The following is a 19,641-nucleotide window of genomic DNA, read 5'->3' as shown; positions in this document are numbered from 1 at the left end:
AGGGGGCTTTTTAGCCAAGTTACTGAAATTGCTAGGAAAATCTAAAGCATATAAACACTGAAGACAATAAATATAAGAGCTGTCCCTTAGAAATTCAAACAATATTAGCAGATAATATCCATCTGATTTTTTTATTCCTTTCCTTCTTATTTAGACCATATGTATAACTTCTTTTTCTGATCAAAAGTAAAATTCAGAAATTATCAGAAATAAAGTCAATTTAATTTTTTTAAGGATTTTATTCATTTATTTGAAAGAGAGAGAGATCACAAGTAGGAAGAGAAGCAGGCAGAGAGGGGGGGGGGGAAGCAGGTTCCCTGTTGAGCAGAGAGCCCAAGGCAGGGCTTGATCCTAGGACCCTGAGATCATGACCTGAGCTGAAGGCAGAGGCTGAATGCACTGAGCCACCCAGGACCCTCTTAATTTTCTGACATTAGGAATTCACAGAGCTAGAAAAAGTGATACAACATGTTAAATCTATAAAAATCAATTTCTCCTTATTTATGAGTTCCCCTTCTTCAAAACCTGAATATATGGGATCACACCCATAAGGATTAAAAAAAAAAAGAAAATCAAAAGTAAAAAACTGGTTAAGCTGTGGTCAAGTCACTTCAACAATGTCCTGGGAAATTAAAGAAATTAGGGAGAGTAAATTCAAGCCTTAAAAATACACTCCTTTTGGTGTGCCTGGGTGGCTCTGTGGATTAAAGCCTTTGCCTTTGGCTCAGGTCATGATCCCAGGTCCTGGAATCGAGACCCGCATCAGGCTCTCAGCTCAGCAGGGAGCCTGCTTCCTTCTCTCTCTCTCTGCCTGCCTCTCTGCCTACTTGTGATCTCTGTCTGTCCAATAAAATAAATAAAATCTTAAAAAAAAAAAAAAAACACTCCTTTGTCTGCAAAGGGGCCGGGGCTAAAAATACAAAGAGTGTGGAGGAGGAGAAAAGTCCTGGAGAAAAGTCAGTGTCCCATAAGTCAACAATTGGGACAGAAATGAAATATGTAGTTGGAGGAGAAGCAGAAAGGTTAGAGAACAATTTCAAGTGCATATTTTCAGCAACAAAACAAAAATAGTATTTTTTAAGATTTTACTTGTTCATGAGAGAGACAGAGAGAGCAATCATGAAAGAGGGCAGGATGGGGGCAGGCAGAAGGAGAGGGAGAAACAGGCTCTCTGCTAAGCAGGGAGTCCAATGCAGGGCTCCATCCCAGGACTGGGATCAAGACCTGAACCACAGGCAGACACTTAACTGACTGAGCCACCCAGGCACATAACAAAGCAAAGCAAAAATCATTTATAAACTTCTCACTGAAATTACTAGCTAGCAAGAGACACTAACTGGAAAGGAGCAGTACAATTACAGAAGCTTAAGAATCACTTGAGAACTTGAAATTCTTGAGCAAACACAAACATAAAACCAAGCTGTGCCCCTGAGTCCGAGCTGTTCAACTACCTCCACTAAGAGATGCCTGCTGACTGTCACAAAAGGCAATTAAGCCTTGGCATCAGCTTATCTGAATATTCTGCTGCCTGGCTCCCATGTTAAATCTTAGTTTTTAAATGCTTTATATTGATTATTATTACCCCATCCTTCCCACTGTGTTGAAAGTAACAAGAAGAAATGAAGCGTCGTGAAGAAAACACAAGTAGAAATCATTTTAAGCAAAACTGAGAGTAGTGAGATGTATACAAAGGCATGCCATTTGGTTACAGTAGTGATAATGAATTTTTTTTAAAAAATGGATGTAACATTTCAAAAATGCTGTATTAACAGGTAAAGACAAGTAATGAACAAAATAGAATAGTTGCCTACCAAGGAGATCAGTCATCATCACTGTCTCTCAGCATCATGTTAATTTATGAAAAAGCAAAGCATTTGAGAATTTATAGGTCAGGTGAGGTCATAGCACTGATGATGAACTTTTATTAAAACCGTCAGAGGGTGCCTTGAATCTGCCCAATATTCCAAAAGCCAAGATGTGCCTCAAACATCTAGAGAGATCATTAGGGAGTTAACTCCCTCCAGACATTTTCAGTAAGAAGCAAGTAAGCAAGTAAGAAACAGGTACATGGGGCTCAAAGTTTGGGATGGATATGCAACCAGAACCTGCACTCTTCCCATCTATAGTCAAATTGGGTTTATAAACTGCCTCTTGGACTCCAATTCATTCATGATTCTTTAAGGATAATCAGAAGCTAATTCTGTAAATGTCTAAAGTTGCACCACCAAAATCTTTATCTAAGCTGCTCTCTTGATTGTTTTCTTTCAGGGAATCACATGTTTATAAGATTTACTCACAACGTGGTCCCTTTCCCTCTATTCTTCCACTAAGATGTTATGTTTCCCTGGTGCAGATGCTAGGGTTATTCACACACACGACCACAGTTTAGAAGGGACTACTGTAGAACTTTTTTCTAACTAGTTTAGATCCTCATAAAGATGAATTTCACTATAAAATAATTTTGAAGTATTAGTTAAGAGGAGTTTAACTGTTCTGCTCAATCAGGGTGACAGGAAGTCTTAAAGCATCATTAAAATATTTTTTATTATCAAATAAATTATTTACTGAGTAGTTTAAAATTTTGCTCTTGACAGAAATAAATTATATATATATGGATACTTGCTGAAGTGGATCTCTCTGCCCACAAGGGTATAGATCTCTTGACTGATCAATATGTATTCCAATTTTATTTCAGAATGCAAGAAATATTAGAATTCCTAAATTTCTTTTAAATTCCTTTTAAGTCTCAGCCACAATTCATTGGAAAGACTGTTTAAGTAGATTTTAAAATCAGTCCTTGAGAACATTCTGTCTTCTAAAATATCTATTTCACCTTCAAGGGAAAAAAAGAAAGTTTTTGAAGTTTTCTGTCACATATAATCTAAAAGGTTCATACAAAGTTTAGAGCGGTTATTTAAATGATGTAAATTTTAGTCAACTAAAACAGTTAAAGCTGCTTAGACCTTTACTAACAGTAGTTCATTTGACAAGTATTTATTAAGCACATGATGATTAAGGCAGACTTAGATGCCCAGACACAAGCTAAGGAAGATGTTGTCTTTGCTTTGAGGGAGCTCATAGTCTTATGAATGCTACGATCCTAGGAGAAACCAAGTTGTCCCACTTCTAGCAATAAGGATAGAAATCATAAGCTAGTCAAAGTGTTTTCTACAGGAAAAAAAGCAAAGAATGTTGAACATTGATAATTATCAAAGTAACAGAATCCCCAAATTTGTTTTTTTCCTTATCATCTTAGATGGGCGGATTCCCATGGTAGTGAGGGAAAGAGGGTAAAACATATAGGACCACTACTGCTCCCCACTTTATCGTCAAGAATGTGTAACTACCTTACACCCTTCCCTAGCAGCCATACCAAGTGGTCTGGCATTTTGTTCATTTTAAAGATCTTCTGAATTTGTCTCCATTTTTATATGAATCCAGCATTTATATAGTCTCACCTCCACTACCTTGAGCAGATGCTGTCTCTCACTTCAATTGCTCTGAAAGCCTTCCAGCAGGCCTGCCTGTACCCTCTCCCTGGACTTGGAAGGACTCTGTCCAGCATACTTGCTGAGAAATCTCACATTTTCCTTCTCTGCTTGAAAGTCTTCAATGGTTCTTAAAAAGATCATCAAGCTCAATATTCAGACATTCCACTATTCTGAGCAATAATGGAATAAAACAGATGTGGTGGAAGATGTATAAACAGAGAAGAAGAACGCACCCTTTAAATGTTCTGAGATCTTAGCTAGGGAGCACCTGTCTGAAAACTCACATCATCACATTCAGCAAGGTGTTTAAAACTCTTGGGTAATGCAAACTTTATAAAAAGGCTCCCAGCCCCTAAGCTTTCCCTTCTTCCCACTCTGACTCTTCAAGGTACAGTTGGGAGACTCATCTAATTCTTCATTTAGGCAGCCTGCTGTCACATGCGCACCCTCTGTGCAAACATCCGATGTGATTTATTATACCTGTAAACCCTGAAAACTGTCCAGGCAGAATTCTTGGTCAAACCCAGTAAGATAAATGGTAGCATATTTAAAATCATCTCTGAAAAATAATGAAAAATAATTTTTAGAAATGGATAGACTTCTCTGACTGTCTGGGTGAACTTGAGAGAGGTGATGAGGAGTAACAAAGATGATTATCACAGGCCAAGTCCAAGTAAAACAGGTAAGGATATATAAAGCAGGAGCAGACTATCTAGAGAAAAAGAAAAATAGACAAAGAAAACTGGAAAATAAGACAAAACACTGGCATGGTGAAAGTCATGTAAAGAGTTATTGCAGGAGACTTTGAAGCATTCAAGGGTGTATCGTGATAGTCTCAGGTCCTAGGAATTAATCTAGACATGGAATGGGAAGGATTCACCCCTTCCCTTTGGAAATGGAAATGGAGTAGTGGCTTCACCCCTCACTCTGAATTATGGATATTAAAAAAGGTTCTAATACCTTCTTCGGCATATTTGTGCTACATCCTCTAACATGCACGCTGTGAGGCAATAGAAATGGCATGAATTTTGGAAGCAGACACACCTGCATCAGGTAGAAACCAAGGCCAAGAAATGAGTCTGGCCTTGGTGTGGGCAGGTAACGTGATTGCTGCTACTTATGAAGAGTTTAAAACCCCTCTAAACTTTACACATATTTTCTGAATTATCAGCTGGAATTTCAGAATCTCTTTTAAGGAGGATATACTCTTGATTCAGGTCACTTTTAAATATTATTCTGTCTAGGAATTTGGGAGTGGTAAGGTGCCTGAGACCTACTTACAATAACCAAATTGGCTAAGAACTGCTTACTAAAAGGCCTCAGGCCACACAGCTTGAAGCAGCCCTTATCCAAGCCTCAAGAAAGCATACTCTGGTCTTTTGAACTGGTTTACCTAGGAATGCAAGACTAAATGCAATATTACTCCAAGTATATTCCCTTGCAGGTCAGCAAATTGCTTGTTACAGGTCTGTGAGCAGTTAATACAGAAGTGGAAACTTGCATAGCAATAAACTTAGCTCTACTAAATTTCAATAATGGAAAAACAGAAAAATTTGAACATACAATTTATAAAGGTTTTTAGATTTATTTTCTAATAATTCATTTTTATTGTACTTTAGAAAAGTATCAATGCAACTGATTACGGTTGGGGCGTGGGTGGGTTATATTTTACCAGAAACAGCATGAGAAGTACTGATTGTTGGAAGTCAAAAGAGTATATCATGGGCTTACAAGAATGGAGGCCTGAATTTATTCCAGGTCTCGGGGCCCAGGAACAAAAGTAGCCCCTGTGCTTCACACAACTGATCTCAGCTCACAGGAGACTCAAATGGAGTTAACATCTTGTTCGCAAAAAGGATGTGCCTTTTAACCAAGAATGAATATTCATTCCTTTGAGATCAAGTTCAGGGGTTGGGTGATGGTCAGGAATTCAGGACTTTGGAATACGTATTTCTAAACCGCAGTTATCAAGGTCAATAAATATGACTGCCAGATTTTGGTTCTTATCCGACTTGACCTCTAACAACATCTAACACAGCTGACCTTACTGCCTCCCTCTGTAAACCCAGCTTCAACGATTACCATACTCACTGCTTTTTGTTCATTCTGAATCTTCTGAGAAGAGCCTCCTTGACCCAAGCATTAAATGTCTCAAGGCTCAGTCCTACTCGGGACTACCAGATTGTTCTATTACTGTACTCAATTTTTCATGCCCCGCTCGAGCCATGGCTTCTTTCCAAAGTTGAGCTTGACCGTATCACTTGTTTTGGTTAAGTGGAATGCTAGAGGACATGCTACAAGAACAAGAGATTGCTCCTTTCCAGGCAAGTTAAAAAGCACATGCCATGGTTAGCTCCTTGTCCAAGAAGGATGAACAAACATGTGGAACAGGCCTGAATTCAAGCAAGCCCACCCAATCCAGCAGGGCCCAGCACAGCTGCAGCCCATTTGTAGACCCAGGAATATTTAAAAAAATAAATATCTTTAGTTGTGAGTCGATGTGATTTTGAGGTTATTTGTTTCACAGCAAAAACTAACTCGTGTTCTACTCACTCTAGACTCTCCCCCCACAAACTCTTATCCCAGTTCCAGATCCATTTCCCATGGCCAACTCTTCGGTGTCTCCATTTGCAGGTGTCAAAAACTTTAAACTCAGCATGTCCAAATTGGAGCTTAATTATTCCCCCCTGTCCTCTTTCATTAAAAGCCTACACTGTACAACTCAATGCACATCCAACAACCTGCGAAGCCCCTTTGGGTCCCTCGCACACGTAGTTCATCAATGTAAAACTTTCCTTCTACATTGCTCCCCAACACATGCACATCCCTCTTACGTCGGCACCACCTGCATCCAAGATCATGTTCTCTCACATCAACTGTCCTTCTGAAATCCTCATCAATATTACTGTTACTCCTGCTGAAACCAAAGCCCCTCCATGGCCCCAATGCTTCCAGGTATAAAATGAACATTCTTAATAGAGCCGACCAGGCCATGGGTCATCCTTCCTGGCTCCAGACTCCACTACAGCCACACCTCCTCCTGCTCCCTTCATGTTAGGAAAACCAGTCTTCTTTGAACATACCAACCTTCTCCTTCCCACACACAGCGCACACATCTGCACTGCAGTGAGCCCTGTCCAATCACTTTCTTCCAAATCAACGCAGGACAGACACTCCAGTGGCCAACAGGGACAAGAGGACAAAATATTTAAAGTTGGGATAATTTTGGAAGGTCTACACATGTGATCACCTGAACTACAGCTCAAATGATGCACTTTGATTTATTCTTAATTACTACACACTCAGGAAAATCAGTAAAATATCTCCCTAGCACGTTTCCTCCTGATAATAGTTTCTTCAGAAAACTTTGACATTTTCCTGATACTTTTGCCATTTACTACAAACAGGTAGTGTTTCCCAGGAAATACGTCTGACCTCTGGAATCATTTTACCACAGCACAAGACTCAGCGATCCCAACTTTGTTCTATCATATAAGAGCTGAGTTAATAGACTTCTCTGGGCCCTGAATTCCTTACAGCTAATTTTAAGAAATAAGCATGCCCTACCATGCTGAGTTGTTTTGCTGATTAAAGGAGATATGTATTTATGAATACACCCAACATTCTTCCATGTCATTCAGTTAATACATATTTCTTGAGCTATATATATCTCATGATATGCTTTCTTTCTCAGGAAGAAAAAAAAGCATTCAGCTCAGCTTCATGCTCCTTCCTGGGTAAAGAGGCTCCAAATTATTGCTCAGATATTCTGCCTGGACTTCAAACCCAGCAGCCCATCTTCCCATTTGGGTCTATTACCCTTCTTGATGGAGATTCTTCTTTCCTGCCATTTTAATTCTTGAGATCTGCACTTGTCTGGTTTATTCTGCATGTCTCCCTGGGTACACTGGCCTCATTACACTATACCTCTTTACCCACTGCTGTCCCCATGGTGGGTGTAAAGGCAGGCTACAGTGCCCACCAGAATGGATGTAGCTGCATTAAGATGTGTATGAAAGAAGGCAGTAAATAGTCCAGTTTCAAATAAAGTCTTGATAAATCTGATTATCCACTAAGGAATTTATTCTCTAGCACTCTGACAATGTCTTTCCTAACATCTGGTAGACTCATCATGTGGGCTCTATCACTATACTGCTTCCCAGAGCCAGAGAACATTCGTAACAACTCAGGTGTTCTTTCCAAAAGATTAACCACCATTGATATGATGAATGGTTAAAACAAATAAAAATCCTCATACATTTGACACCACCTGCTACTGAATTTATTTGGAGGACAAGTTTTTTTTGAAAGAAAACAATTGGTTTTTCCTCTTTGACACTTGCCCCAAGCCTGGGACTTGTGTTCTATGTTTACGTACATGTGTGATATTTGCAGCAAGGAAGGAGACTCTCAGAACACCATTTCAGGCCCAAATGCAATCTAATACTTTTCCAAACACAGGCACAGCTCTGAGAGGTAATGGAGTTAGGCACTATTCCCCAAAATGTGTTTTTAGAAAATATCAGCCTACAATTCCATAGTCAACAAAGCATAAATCTTTGTTAAGATGAGATTTAAGTAATTTATATGACCAACCTGCAAATATTGTTGACTGAGTCTTCTGGACAATGGTGGTGGCATTTGCAACGCAAGATCTTTGGACGAGGGGTGGGAGCTGTACTCTCACCATCCTCTTTCTTGGTGCCCACATTTAATTTTCCTGAGCTTCGCAAAAGCATGTTATCAAGTAAATTTGCTGAAAAGAACAAAGAGTAAGAGTTTAAGTATCTGTGAGATAACCCAGCCAAAGTCTTCTACTTAAAGGAACAATGAGATTAAACAAAATATTAAGTATTTATGAGAATTAAGGATTTAAAATATAAAGCAGTTATTTTAAAGATTTTGGTGCCGAATATAACTGTACTTATAGAATTGTTATAATTATGTAATATATGTCTCATATAAAGTACAGAAATTCTCATAACCCTTTGAGGACAGCATTGTATACATTAAATTGTAATAGTTGTATTTGATTGAACACAATGAGCTCAACAAGCACTAGTATATAGATCATCTCTACTCTGTATGGTAACGGTATGGGTAAATATCATTCCCACTTGCAGATGAGAAAATAAAGACTCAAAGTTTAAGTGATCTGCACACAGCTAATAAATCATGAAGCCAGCACTTAAACCCAGATTTTTTGGGGCCCTAAAACGGTCTTCCCACCAGTCTCTTTACTTTAAGGTATATCATTTATTTTTAAGGAAATTGTCAGAAATATTCAATATGCAAAACTGGTAGGAAGATGAAAACTTAGTTATCAGTAAAATACATCAAACAATACATCTTCCCTATCAGCTTTAACCTGAAAAGTGCCTTTCTGTTATACTAGCAATGGTTGTACATTTTGAATGGAAGACAGGATACGATAGTAGATGTGATCTCTAGAAACAGATTTTCTGAGTTCACAATTAGACTTTACTATTTACCAGTTGGTTGGCCTTGGTTAACTTTATGATATAATCTTATTGTGCCTCACTTATCATTAAAGCAGAGATAATTATAAGCACCTACTTCACATCAACAGCTTAGGATGCATATGTTACATAGTAATACTTGATAGATGTTAGCTAATATTATTGGAAAGATCTAAGTTTTTTACATTTTAAATAGAAACATTTCATTCATATAGGGTGACCTACCACTGAGGTGGTTTTCATACTTTCCCTCTCTACCACCACTTTTGGAAAGTAATGATGCTCACGAGGGGGACATGCATTCACTGATACCTATTTTGTTCCAGACATTGTGGCAGGAGTTCTCATACACGCTATGTAACTGCTTAAATTGTCAACCCAAGCAATGTTTGATTTACCTATCTCTCTCACAGCACACTATTATCTAAAATATATTGGGTTAAAAAACAGAAATTCTAGGCCAGAGATGCAATATACTCAATAGATGTATTATGCAGTATGCACACATTCATTTCTTACACCACAAATTAATGCCTCTAGCCACTGGTCACATCAGAGAATGGAGAAGTTTAAAAAATATATATATCATTTTTCCTGACTTTCTGTATGATAAGCTAATTATGCAAATTCCTAAGAAGTAATAATTGAAGGGGAAAACAATAAAATGTATTAAATCCTTTCACCAGAATATCCCCAATCATTAATTCTTAATTCATTAGATTGTTCAAATTTATACAAGACATGTACCTAACTCTCTCAAAGTTTCTTAAATTTTAGTCCAGAGAAGACATGTAGACTGTCATGCGCACAGGCAGAGTTTGTTAGAGGCAGAATCGCGGGCCACGCACAGTGATTCCGATTCCGTAGGTTTCAGGCGAGACAAGGAAAGTGAATGTTCAAGATCCCATGAGATTTTGAGACAGATCATGTGTAGACTCCACTCTGAGAAACTGGGACTAGATTAAGCTAATATTATTTATTTAATCCAACCACATAATTCATGGCAATAGATATATGTTACCTCTATACAATAGAAGGCTCATCCTTAAATTCCAAAGAAAACATATTATATGTATTTTGTATTTAAAGCCATTTGTTACAAGTATGCCTGCCTAAACACCTCAGTACTGCTTGCTATCCAGGTGCAGTGGGTGTTGGTAAGCCTGTATGTCACCCTGCCATGTTGGCTTCCTTCTTTTTAAAGCTGGTTCTCAATCTTGCTAACTTTATGACCTGAGTAACCTCGAAGTAACTCGAAGTGATGAAAGTACGTTATTTAAAATTTATTACATCCTGCTTCCTTCATACCAGACCCCTTCACTTTGAAGTTTTAAAACAAAATAATTAAAATTCATTTATTATGCATATGTCTCATTAGCAAATATATATCGGGTGCCTTTCCTGTTCCTGGCACAGCCTGCATATGTAGGATGAACTGAAGATACACAGGATTTCCCATCTGGTGGGAAAAGTGGTTAAATGGAATGTTCATACTGAAAGGTCTCTGTTAGAAAAGGAAACATCTTAATATCAGAAATAAGATGTCTTTTAGTAAAAACACTTTAAGAAAGGATTCATATTTTCTTTTACATTTTAACTTTAATTAAAGACTGATATAGGGGCGCCTGTGTGGCTCAGTGGGTTAAAGCCTCTGCCTTCAGCTCGGGTCGTGGTCCCGGGGTTCTGGGATCTAGCCCCGCATGGGGCTCTCTCTCGACGGGGAGCCTGCTTCCTCCTCTCTCTCTCTGCCTGCCTCCTCTGCCTACTTGTGATCTGTCTGCCAAATAAATAAATAAAAATCTTAAAAAAAAAAAGTCTGATATAAATTCTAGCTAGAAGGAAGTTCTTTGCAATATTGTTTCTAACAACCCACGTTTACAACAGTGGACAGGTCAGAGCTCTAAAAAGAGATTCCTATGTAGTCATTAAAATGCTGGTATGGAAATAAAGTTATTGGCAAGAAAAATATTAAAATATATTTTTTTGTGGGAAAGGTAGATTAAAAAGTATTTTAATTATGAATTCCACTAGAATAACAGAAAAAAAAGCCTTTAAAAAAAGAACCTACAATATAAAAGAGATTAATAAAAACATGGTAAGCAGAAAAAAAGCAGTTAACTGATTTAACTAAGCAAAGATGCTGACTCCTAGTCCAAAGGTGGAGAAAAACCAAAAGCAAATCCATTTTACCACTTAACTCCAAAAAGACCTCAGAGTGGTACCAGAAGTGGCTTTGAGAAGTATAGTTCAGCTGCCCTCTCCTATCCCCAAAGGCTGGTAACATCATCTCCACCCTCCCTTCCCCTGCACCCCCGCAGAAGACTAAAAGAGTAAATCTGTTATACATATCACTGAGATGCCTTCCTTATGAATTCCTCTTCTATCATCAAGGTGAAGGGCTGCAGAAAACTAACCACAGGAGAGGGCAAGGGATACCATCTTACTGCAAACATTCAGTGACCATCTACACTGGCTGTCAACTCCTCCTGTTCTCTCCCTCTACATGGCTTTCAGAACTTGATACAGCCTGGCTTATCTCTTCTTTACTCAGGAATTTGACCAGGTCAAGAACAAACAAAATACCCAAAGACAGGGATATTAGAGATTTCTCAGCAAAATAGCTCTGCAATATTATATGGTAAGGCCCATTGGTGACAAGATCTACCCAATGAAAGGAGCTTCTAATCAGATCTTATAGTGATCCATTCTCTTATGCACAAGCCACTAATTCAGGGTCACTAGATATATGAAGAAACCTCAAATACCAAATATTGAGAACAAATCACACACAAAAAAGAAATCTACTTAGAAAAAACACACAATGGGGAAAAAACTTTAAAAAACTATAATTAATACTGTCATTCTCATTTAAACAATACATAAATGAAACAAGAACGTGTTGCTACCAAAAGGGAGTAACAAATAAGGAACTCTAAATAATGATTGCATAAATTAGAATCCCAATAGGTGAGTTGAAATAAAGATCAGGAAATCTCCCACACTGTAGTTTAAAACACAGAGATGGAAGAATTCAGTAAATTAGAGCATCAATCTAGGAAATTCAAAATGTGAGTAATAATAATATCTCTGGAAAGAGACACTTGAGAAAACAGAGGGGAGAAATCATCAAATAAATAAATTGTGTACCATTTCCATAACTGAAAATCATGGTTTTCTAGTTTAAAAGGATTCATAGAGTATATGAATAGATCTACACACCAAGGTATGTTGTAAATTACATAACATGACAGACAAAGGGAGATCTTATATAACATATATTTTATGTATATAAAAGAGATTAAAAGTAAGGGCAGCACTGAATTTTCTACAACAAAACTGGAACGTAGAATAAAATAGAGTAATGTCTTCAAAATTGTGAAGAGAAAGTATTTCAAATCCAGAAATCAATACTTGAGTAAATTACAGATCAAATATGATATGAAAAAAATTGAAGATTTTCAAGATGTCAAAAATTTACCTCTCATACACCTTTCTCAGGAAGCTACTGGAAGAGAGGCTCTCTCCAAATGAATGTGTAAACAAGAAGACAAAAGAAAGGAGTTTCCACTATGGGAGATCTAACCCAAGTGCAAGGAGAAGCATACTCTCAAGATAATGGTAAAGGTGGTTGGTAAGATGAAAACTGACTGGACCGAAGGAACATCAAGCCTGACTGAAGGCAGGTCCAAAAATTTTGGGAGAAGAAATCCAAGAAGTTAAAATTAATACAATAACTCAGGTGTTTTAAATTTAAACTGATCAAGAGTTAGGAAATTAATTTGTGATGGAAATATAGGACTCTAAGGAAACAAATAACATTTTAACTTCTAGACATATAGCATAGGGAATGGAAATATGTATATAGTGGGAAAGACTGGTAAAGCTTCAAATGTGGAAAGTCAAAGGTAATGCCTAAAATTGAATAATCAAGAGGTAGCCATACAATTATTTAATTAGAGAAATGGAGAAAAATTACCAAAAGAACAAATGTAAAAAGAACAGGTGCATTCGGTACTAAACAGAAGAAATTGGAAGGATACTTTAATAAAAAATAAGCCATCCTCTTCATGTTAAAACAAAAATTAGCAAGTTTTCAAATAATGTATCTCATATGATGAATCCTTTGTAGTCTGTGTGTGTGAGAAAAAAATGAAGGACTCACATATATGTGCATATTGATAAAATGTAGGAAGAACTTAGTTCTTGTGGAAAATTTAATGACCTCTGTCAAGGACTACTAAATTTTGCATCATGAAATTTTCATATTTTGCATCATGAAGTTTTTCATAGCTTGCATTTAAAAGCACCATGATTTGTGTTTCTACATCAGACTGGATCCATGGAGTAGCTCTAGATGGTAGCTGGAGCTATTTAAATGCATTTGCAAACTGCTTCTCAGTTCAAAACAAGGAAGTAATTAGTCTCATAGCCTGACCAGGGAATAAAGAACATCAGTGAACAAGGAAAACTCAGGCAATCTAAAAACAAAATCCAGCAAGGAAGAAGAAACTTTCCTAAATAATCTTCATTATGGGATACACCACCGAACCAATGATCTTTGGCTTGGTAGTGACACTGAATCCACTATGGTTTACCATATTTTATGTGTTTGTATGTATGTGTGCCTCAATCTATATTGCAAGTTACCAGCAATCTATTTTGAGGTATTCTGTAGAACATTCTAAGTTAACTACTTCAATTATTAATATGGAAAGACATCTGAGTCGGCTAGCTCCACGCAAGTTTCTGTCAATTCCTGATCTCAAACACTAGACAGTTAAAAACCATACCTTCTTTAAAATTTGTAAAGATGAGATAGGGCTACATCATCTTTCTAAAATACTTAACACTAACATGTAGTCAGAATGTATATCATTTTGCCAGAAACACACTCCTCAGGAAAAAAAAAAAAGAGAGAGAGAGAGAAAAAAAAATATTGCTAGCTCATAATAGAGATACTATTTCTATAAGGCAAGTTAACAGATAAGATCCTGAATAAACATATTAGGCTGCATTCATACAATGTAACCTGTACAAGTAAAAGTGGTGAGGATGATAAAATGATTTCTTTAATTAGCATAATTAAAGAAATTAATGGTTAAATGCAAATGAGACAATTGGAGACTTCTTCACTTGCTTTTGCCAAAATAATCAAATCAAGAGAGTAATTTATGTAAAAGTCTTCAACTGCTACTTAGGAGTCGATTAATCTATATGAGTTTAACTCCCTGTGAAATGAAATTCATTATCACATAATTAATATTTCTAGTTGTGAGATAAAATAATTGAGTGATAATTTGGAGGTTAACAGAAGACAAGGGGGAAGAGAAGCAGTAGCAGCAGAATGATTAAATGATTAGTAGGATGATCTTATTAGATTTATCTTAAAATCTAAGGATGCTATTAAAAAGAAAAATTGTAACATCTTTTTCTTGAGATACAACTGCCGTTCAACATTATATAAGTTCCAGGTGTATAACATGATGATTGAACATGTGTGTATATTACAAAAGATCATCACACTAAGCCCAATTAACATCCATTACCATGCATTGGTTTTTTTCCTTATGATGAGAATTTTTAAGATCTTTCTTAGCAATTTTCAAATATGCAATATGGTATTGTTAGGTGTATTACATATTAACTATATTACAATATTACACAGTGCCATACTGCACATTAAATTCCCATGAATTATTTATAAGTGGAAGTTTGTACCTTTTCACTCTCTTCACCCATTTCACTTACTCCCATCCCTTGCCTCTAGCAACAACCAATCTGTTTTATCAATGAGCTTGACTTCTTTGTTTTGTATTGTTTTGTAAGCCTCCCCATATAAGTGAGACCATCTGGTATTTGTCTTTCTCTGTCTTATTTCACTTAACATAATGACCTCAAGGTCCATCCATGCTGCCACAAATGGCAAGACTTCTTTCTTTTTATGACTGAATAGTACTTCAGTGTGTACTTATATACAACATTTTTTTATCCATTCATCCACTGATGGACACTAAGGTTGTTTCCATATCTTGGCTATTGTAAATAATATAGCAATGATGATGGGGTGTATATATCTTTTCAAGTTAAGTATTTTCCTTTTTCTTTGGATGAATATCCAGAAGTGAAACTGCTGGACATATAGTGTTTGTTTGTTTGTTTGTTTTTTAATTTTTGAGAACCCTCCGTACTGTTTTCCATAGCAGTTGCACCAATTTAGACTCCCAAGAGTAGGGCTCAAGGGTTCCCTTTTCCCCACATCCTTGTCAGCATTTGTAATTGTTTGTTTCTTTGATAACAACCATTCTAACAGGTGTGATATAAAATCTCATCTTGAGTTGCATTTCCCTGATGATTAATAAAGTTGAGCATCTTTCCATGTACCTGTTTGGCATCTGGATGTCTTCTTTGGAAAAGCATCAATTCAGACCTGCTGCCCATTTTCAACTCATATATATATATATATATATATATATATATATATTCTGGATATTAATCCCTTATCAGATATATGATTTGCAACTATTTTCTCCCACTTAGTAGGTTCCCTTTTTTATTTTGTCAATGATTTCCTATCATGTGCAGAAGCTTTTCAGTTTGAGATATAGTACCACTTGTTTGTTTCTTTTTTCTTTTTTTTGCTTTAGTTGCCTTTGCTTTTGGGGTTAGATCCAGCAAATCATCACCAAGACTAATATCAAGGAGCCTATGTCTATGTTTTTTTCCAGGAGTTTTATGGTTACAGGTCTTAAGATTGAGGTTTTAATCCATTTTGAGTTAATTTCTGTGTATGGTCTAAGATTGGTTGAGTTTTCCCAACAACATTAACTGAAGAAACTGTCTTTTCCTACTTATATATTCTCGGTTCTTTTGTCCCAAGTTAATTGACCATGTATGCAGGGGTTTATTTTTAGGTTTTCTGTTCTGTCAATCTATGTATCTGTTTTTATGCCAATACCATACTGTTTTGATTACTATAGTCTTATAATATACAGCTGACCCATGAAAAACATGTGCAGATTTTATAGGTAGGTTTTTTTCAACACAGTACAGTACTGTAAATGTATTTTGTCTAATGATTTTTTAAATGACATTTTCTTTTTTCTAGCTTACTTTATTTTAAGAATATAGTATATAATACCTATAACATACAAATATGGTTAATCAATTGTTTATGTTTTTGGTAAGGCTTCCAAGTCAACAGTAGGCTACTAGTTTAGGGAAATAAAAAGTTATATATGAATTTTTACTGCATGGGGGATAAGAACCCCTAAAACCCACATTGTTAAAGGATAGACTATAGTTTGAAATCAGGGAGCATGATGACTCCAGCTTTGTTCTTTCTCAAGATTGCTTTGGCTATTTGATGTCTTTCGTGGCTCCATAAACATTATTTAGAATTGTTTGCCACTGGAATTTTTATGGGGATTGCACTGAATCTGTAGATTGCTCTGGGTAGTATGAACATTTTAACAATATTAAATCTTACAATTTGTGAGCATGAAATATTTTTCCCTTTATTTGTGTCAATTCTTTCATCCAATGACTTGTAGTTTTTAGTGTATAGATCTTTCATTTCCTTGGTTAAATTTATTCCTAGGTATCTTATTCTTTTTGATGCATTTGTAAGTGAGACTATTTTCTTATTTTTTTCTTTTTGATATTTCATTACTAGTGTATAGAAATGCAACAGATTACTATATATTGATTTTATATCCTGTAACTTCACTGGAATTCATTTACTAGTTCTACTGTTTTTTGGTGAAGTCCTTTGCATCTGTAAACTGTGACATCTTTACTTTTTCCTTTCCGATTTGGATCTCTTTTATTTCTTTTTCTTATAAGTGCTCTAGGATTTCCAATACTATGTTGAATAGAAGTGGTGAGAGTGGGCATCCTTGTCTTATTCCTGCTCTTAGAAGAAAGGCTATCAGCTTTTCACTACTGAATATAATGTTAGCTGTGGGCTTCTTATATATCCTCTTTATTATTTTTTTTAAAGATTATTTATTTATTTATTTGACAGATAAAGATCACAAGCAGGCAGAGAGGCAGGCAGAGAGAGACAGAGGAGGAAGCAGGCTCCCTGCTGAGCAGAGGGCCCGAGGCGGGGGCTCGACCCCAGGACTCTGGGATCATGACTGGAGACGAAGGCAGAGGCTTTAACCCACTGAGCCACGCAGGCACCCCTGTTTTTATTAATTTTTGATGTGAGTTCCCTCTATACCTTCTTCGTCAAGAGTTTTTTATTATAAACTGATGTTGATTTCTGTCAAATGTTTTTTCTGTATCTATTGTGTTGATCATTTTTTAATGTGGTATATCATATTTATTAAGTTGCAGATGTTTAGCCATCCATGTACCCCTGGAATACTACTTGATCATGGTGAATGATCCTTTTAATGGACTGTTGTATTGAGTTTGCAAATACTTTGCTGAGGATTTTGCATCTGTGTTCATCAGGGATATTGGTTAATAATTTTCTTTTCTTGTGGCGTCCTTGTCTGGTTTCAGTACCACGGTACTGCAGGCCTCATAAAATGAGTTTGAATGTATTCCTTCCTCTTCTGTTTTTTTGAAGAGTTTGAGAAGAATTGGTATTCATTCTTCTTTGATTGTTTGGCAGAATTCACCAGTGAAGTTATCTAGTCCTGGACTTCTGTTTGTTGGGGGGTTCTTAATTACTGATTAAGATCTTCTTAATAGCCATTTCCCATTTGAGAAAAAGGGACAATAAGAAACTGGACTGTTTTGTCGACTGTTATCATTATGAAAAGGGATTAATCTGTAAAAATTAACTTTCATATAAAACCATACTCAATTTCTGCAAAATTAAGCCAGCCTCACAAACATAAGCCAGGCATTTTGGAACAAAGACAAGACAGAACACATCAACTAAGGCATAAAAAGCACAATTACATGAATATACAAAGAATAATGCTTTTATTAAAGCATGAATTTAGCCAGATAATAATGATGCTGAAATAAGAATTAGAAGAAAAGACAAAGATACATATTGATAATAAATGTGAACATCCAGATAAACAACAGAATAGCAATCATGCAGATTTACACCAAATATGAGATGTCTGATTAAGATAATTATCAAATTGTATTTTTTATATGTCATTATACTTATTAGATTTCTAGTATCCCTCCATTTGAAACAGGAGAAAGGCAGACTTCAAGAGATTTAAAAAAAGTTTGATTATTCAGCTCATTCAAATAATGTAAGATTCTTTATTAATTAGATCTTCATTTTACTTGATTTTGCATTAAATTTTATATAAAAGATAACTATTGAAAGCAATTGAAAATAACTACTAAAGAAACATTAAATATAACTTAGTACATCATATTTTCTAAACCAACAGGTTACATCTGTATAAAAAATCTTCTACTAAGGAAAGCTAAATAGTTAACAGCTTCTAATTAATTGAACAGAATTTCAACAAAAGTGATTATTTCTTACCAATAGCTTTCCAGCCAATTATTTTTTTATATTTAGTAACAGAATTATAAATAAACCTGACAGAAGAATGTAAGGGGAAAAATGGAAAAAGTCTAACTTCAGAAATTTCTTAGAATACTTCACTGAATAAATCACTCTTTAGAAGCTCATTCCATTCTTCACTTTCCTTTCTCCCTCCTACCCTCTCCATCTTCCCTCCCCTGTCTCTCCAATAACAATCTTTAACTTAGCAGTGTGAACCCTGACAATTCCAATACTGTCCACCCAGCATAGCTGGTTACATTATAGTTAACACAAATAGTTAATTATCGAAATTACCCTGATAATAAAAAACAGGGCTGTGGAAGCCAATCTAAAATTAGTTTTCATTTTTTTAGAGGGTCATGAGATTTTTAGGGAACAAATGAACCACAAGATGACTTCAAGACATATGTTTGCTCATTTGTGTGTTTTTAATGAATTGCAACTAGATTATATTTATATTCCTTATGATTTTCATACCTAAGAGATTTATAGACTTTTTAGGCAAATTAATCAAACTTCATGAAATAACCTGATGATTATCACGCAGTAGTATGTGACTTCCATTCAATCACAAAGTTTAAATAGGAAGTTACCTTTATTGAATATCTTGAATATCTTTACTTGGATATATGTTTTGGTTATATACATGTTTTCAGTTATTTGTATACTTGTATATACTTAAATACAAGTTTTCTGTGGCATCTCTTCTTGCATAATTTAGCAAATAAGGTAGTGTTATAAAGAGTTTCTTTAAAGTATTTGTTTGGGATCAGTGGACAATTATTAGTTAGTAGGTTGGTATAAAACCTCACAATAACTAATTTTTTACCTATAGGCTTAATAATTCATTTATTTTTAAAATATTTCTAGGAAGTGGTGAGGCAACATGGGGGCTTAAGTGGGTAGAAGAAGAATAAATGAAACAAGATGGGATTGGGAGGGAGACAAACCATAAGTGACTCTTAATCTCACAAAACAAACTGAGGGTTGCTCGGGGGGAGGGGGTTTGGGAGAAGGGGGTGGGATTATGGACATTGAGGAGGGTATGTGCTTTGGTGAGTGCTGTGAAGTGTGTAAACCTGGTGATTCACAGACCTGTACCCCTGGGGATAAAAATATATGTTTATAAAAAATAAAAAATTAATTAAAAAAAAGATTAAACAAAACAAAACAAAAC

The 19,641-nt window shown here is 35.9% G+C and overlaps 1 protein-coding gene across 4 annotated transcripts in view; it reads right to left on the bottom strand.

Moving 5' to 3' along the window:
- BMPR1B (bone morphogenetic protein receptor type 1B) overlaps positions 1–19,641 on the bottom strand; it is a 394,983-nt gene that overhangs the window by 38,948 nt on the left and 336,394 nt on the right. For all 4 annotated transcript variants that reach the window (XM_045067054.1, XM_045067055.1, XM_004756035.3 and 1 more), the window contains one exon: positions 8,088–8,247. In XM_045067054.1, coding sequence (XP_044922989.1) covers positions 8,088–8,247 — 160 coding nt within the window. The remainder of the gene's footprint in view (positions 1–8,087; positions 8,248–19,641) is intronic.

Source organism: Mustela putorius, unplaced genomic scaffold, assembly GCF_011764305.1.
Source record: "Mustela putorius furo isolate JIRA1106 unplaced genomic scaffold, ASM1176430v1.1 tig00003871_pilon_pilon_pilon, whole genome shotgun sequence".
NCBI lineage: Eukaryota > Metazoa > Chordata > Mammalia > Carnivora > Mustelidae > Mustela > Mustela putorius.
The sequence above is the reverse complement of the archived record's forward strand: the minus strand, read 5'-3'. Positions and strand labels throughout refer to the sequence as shown.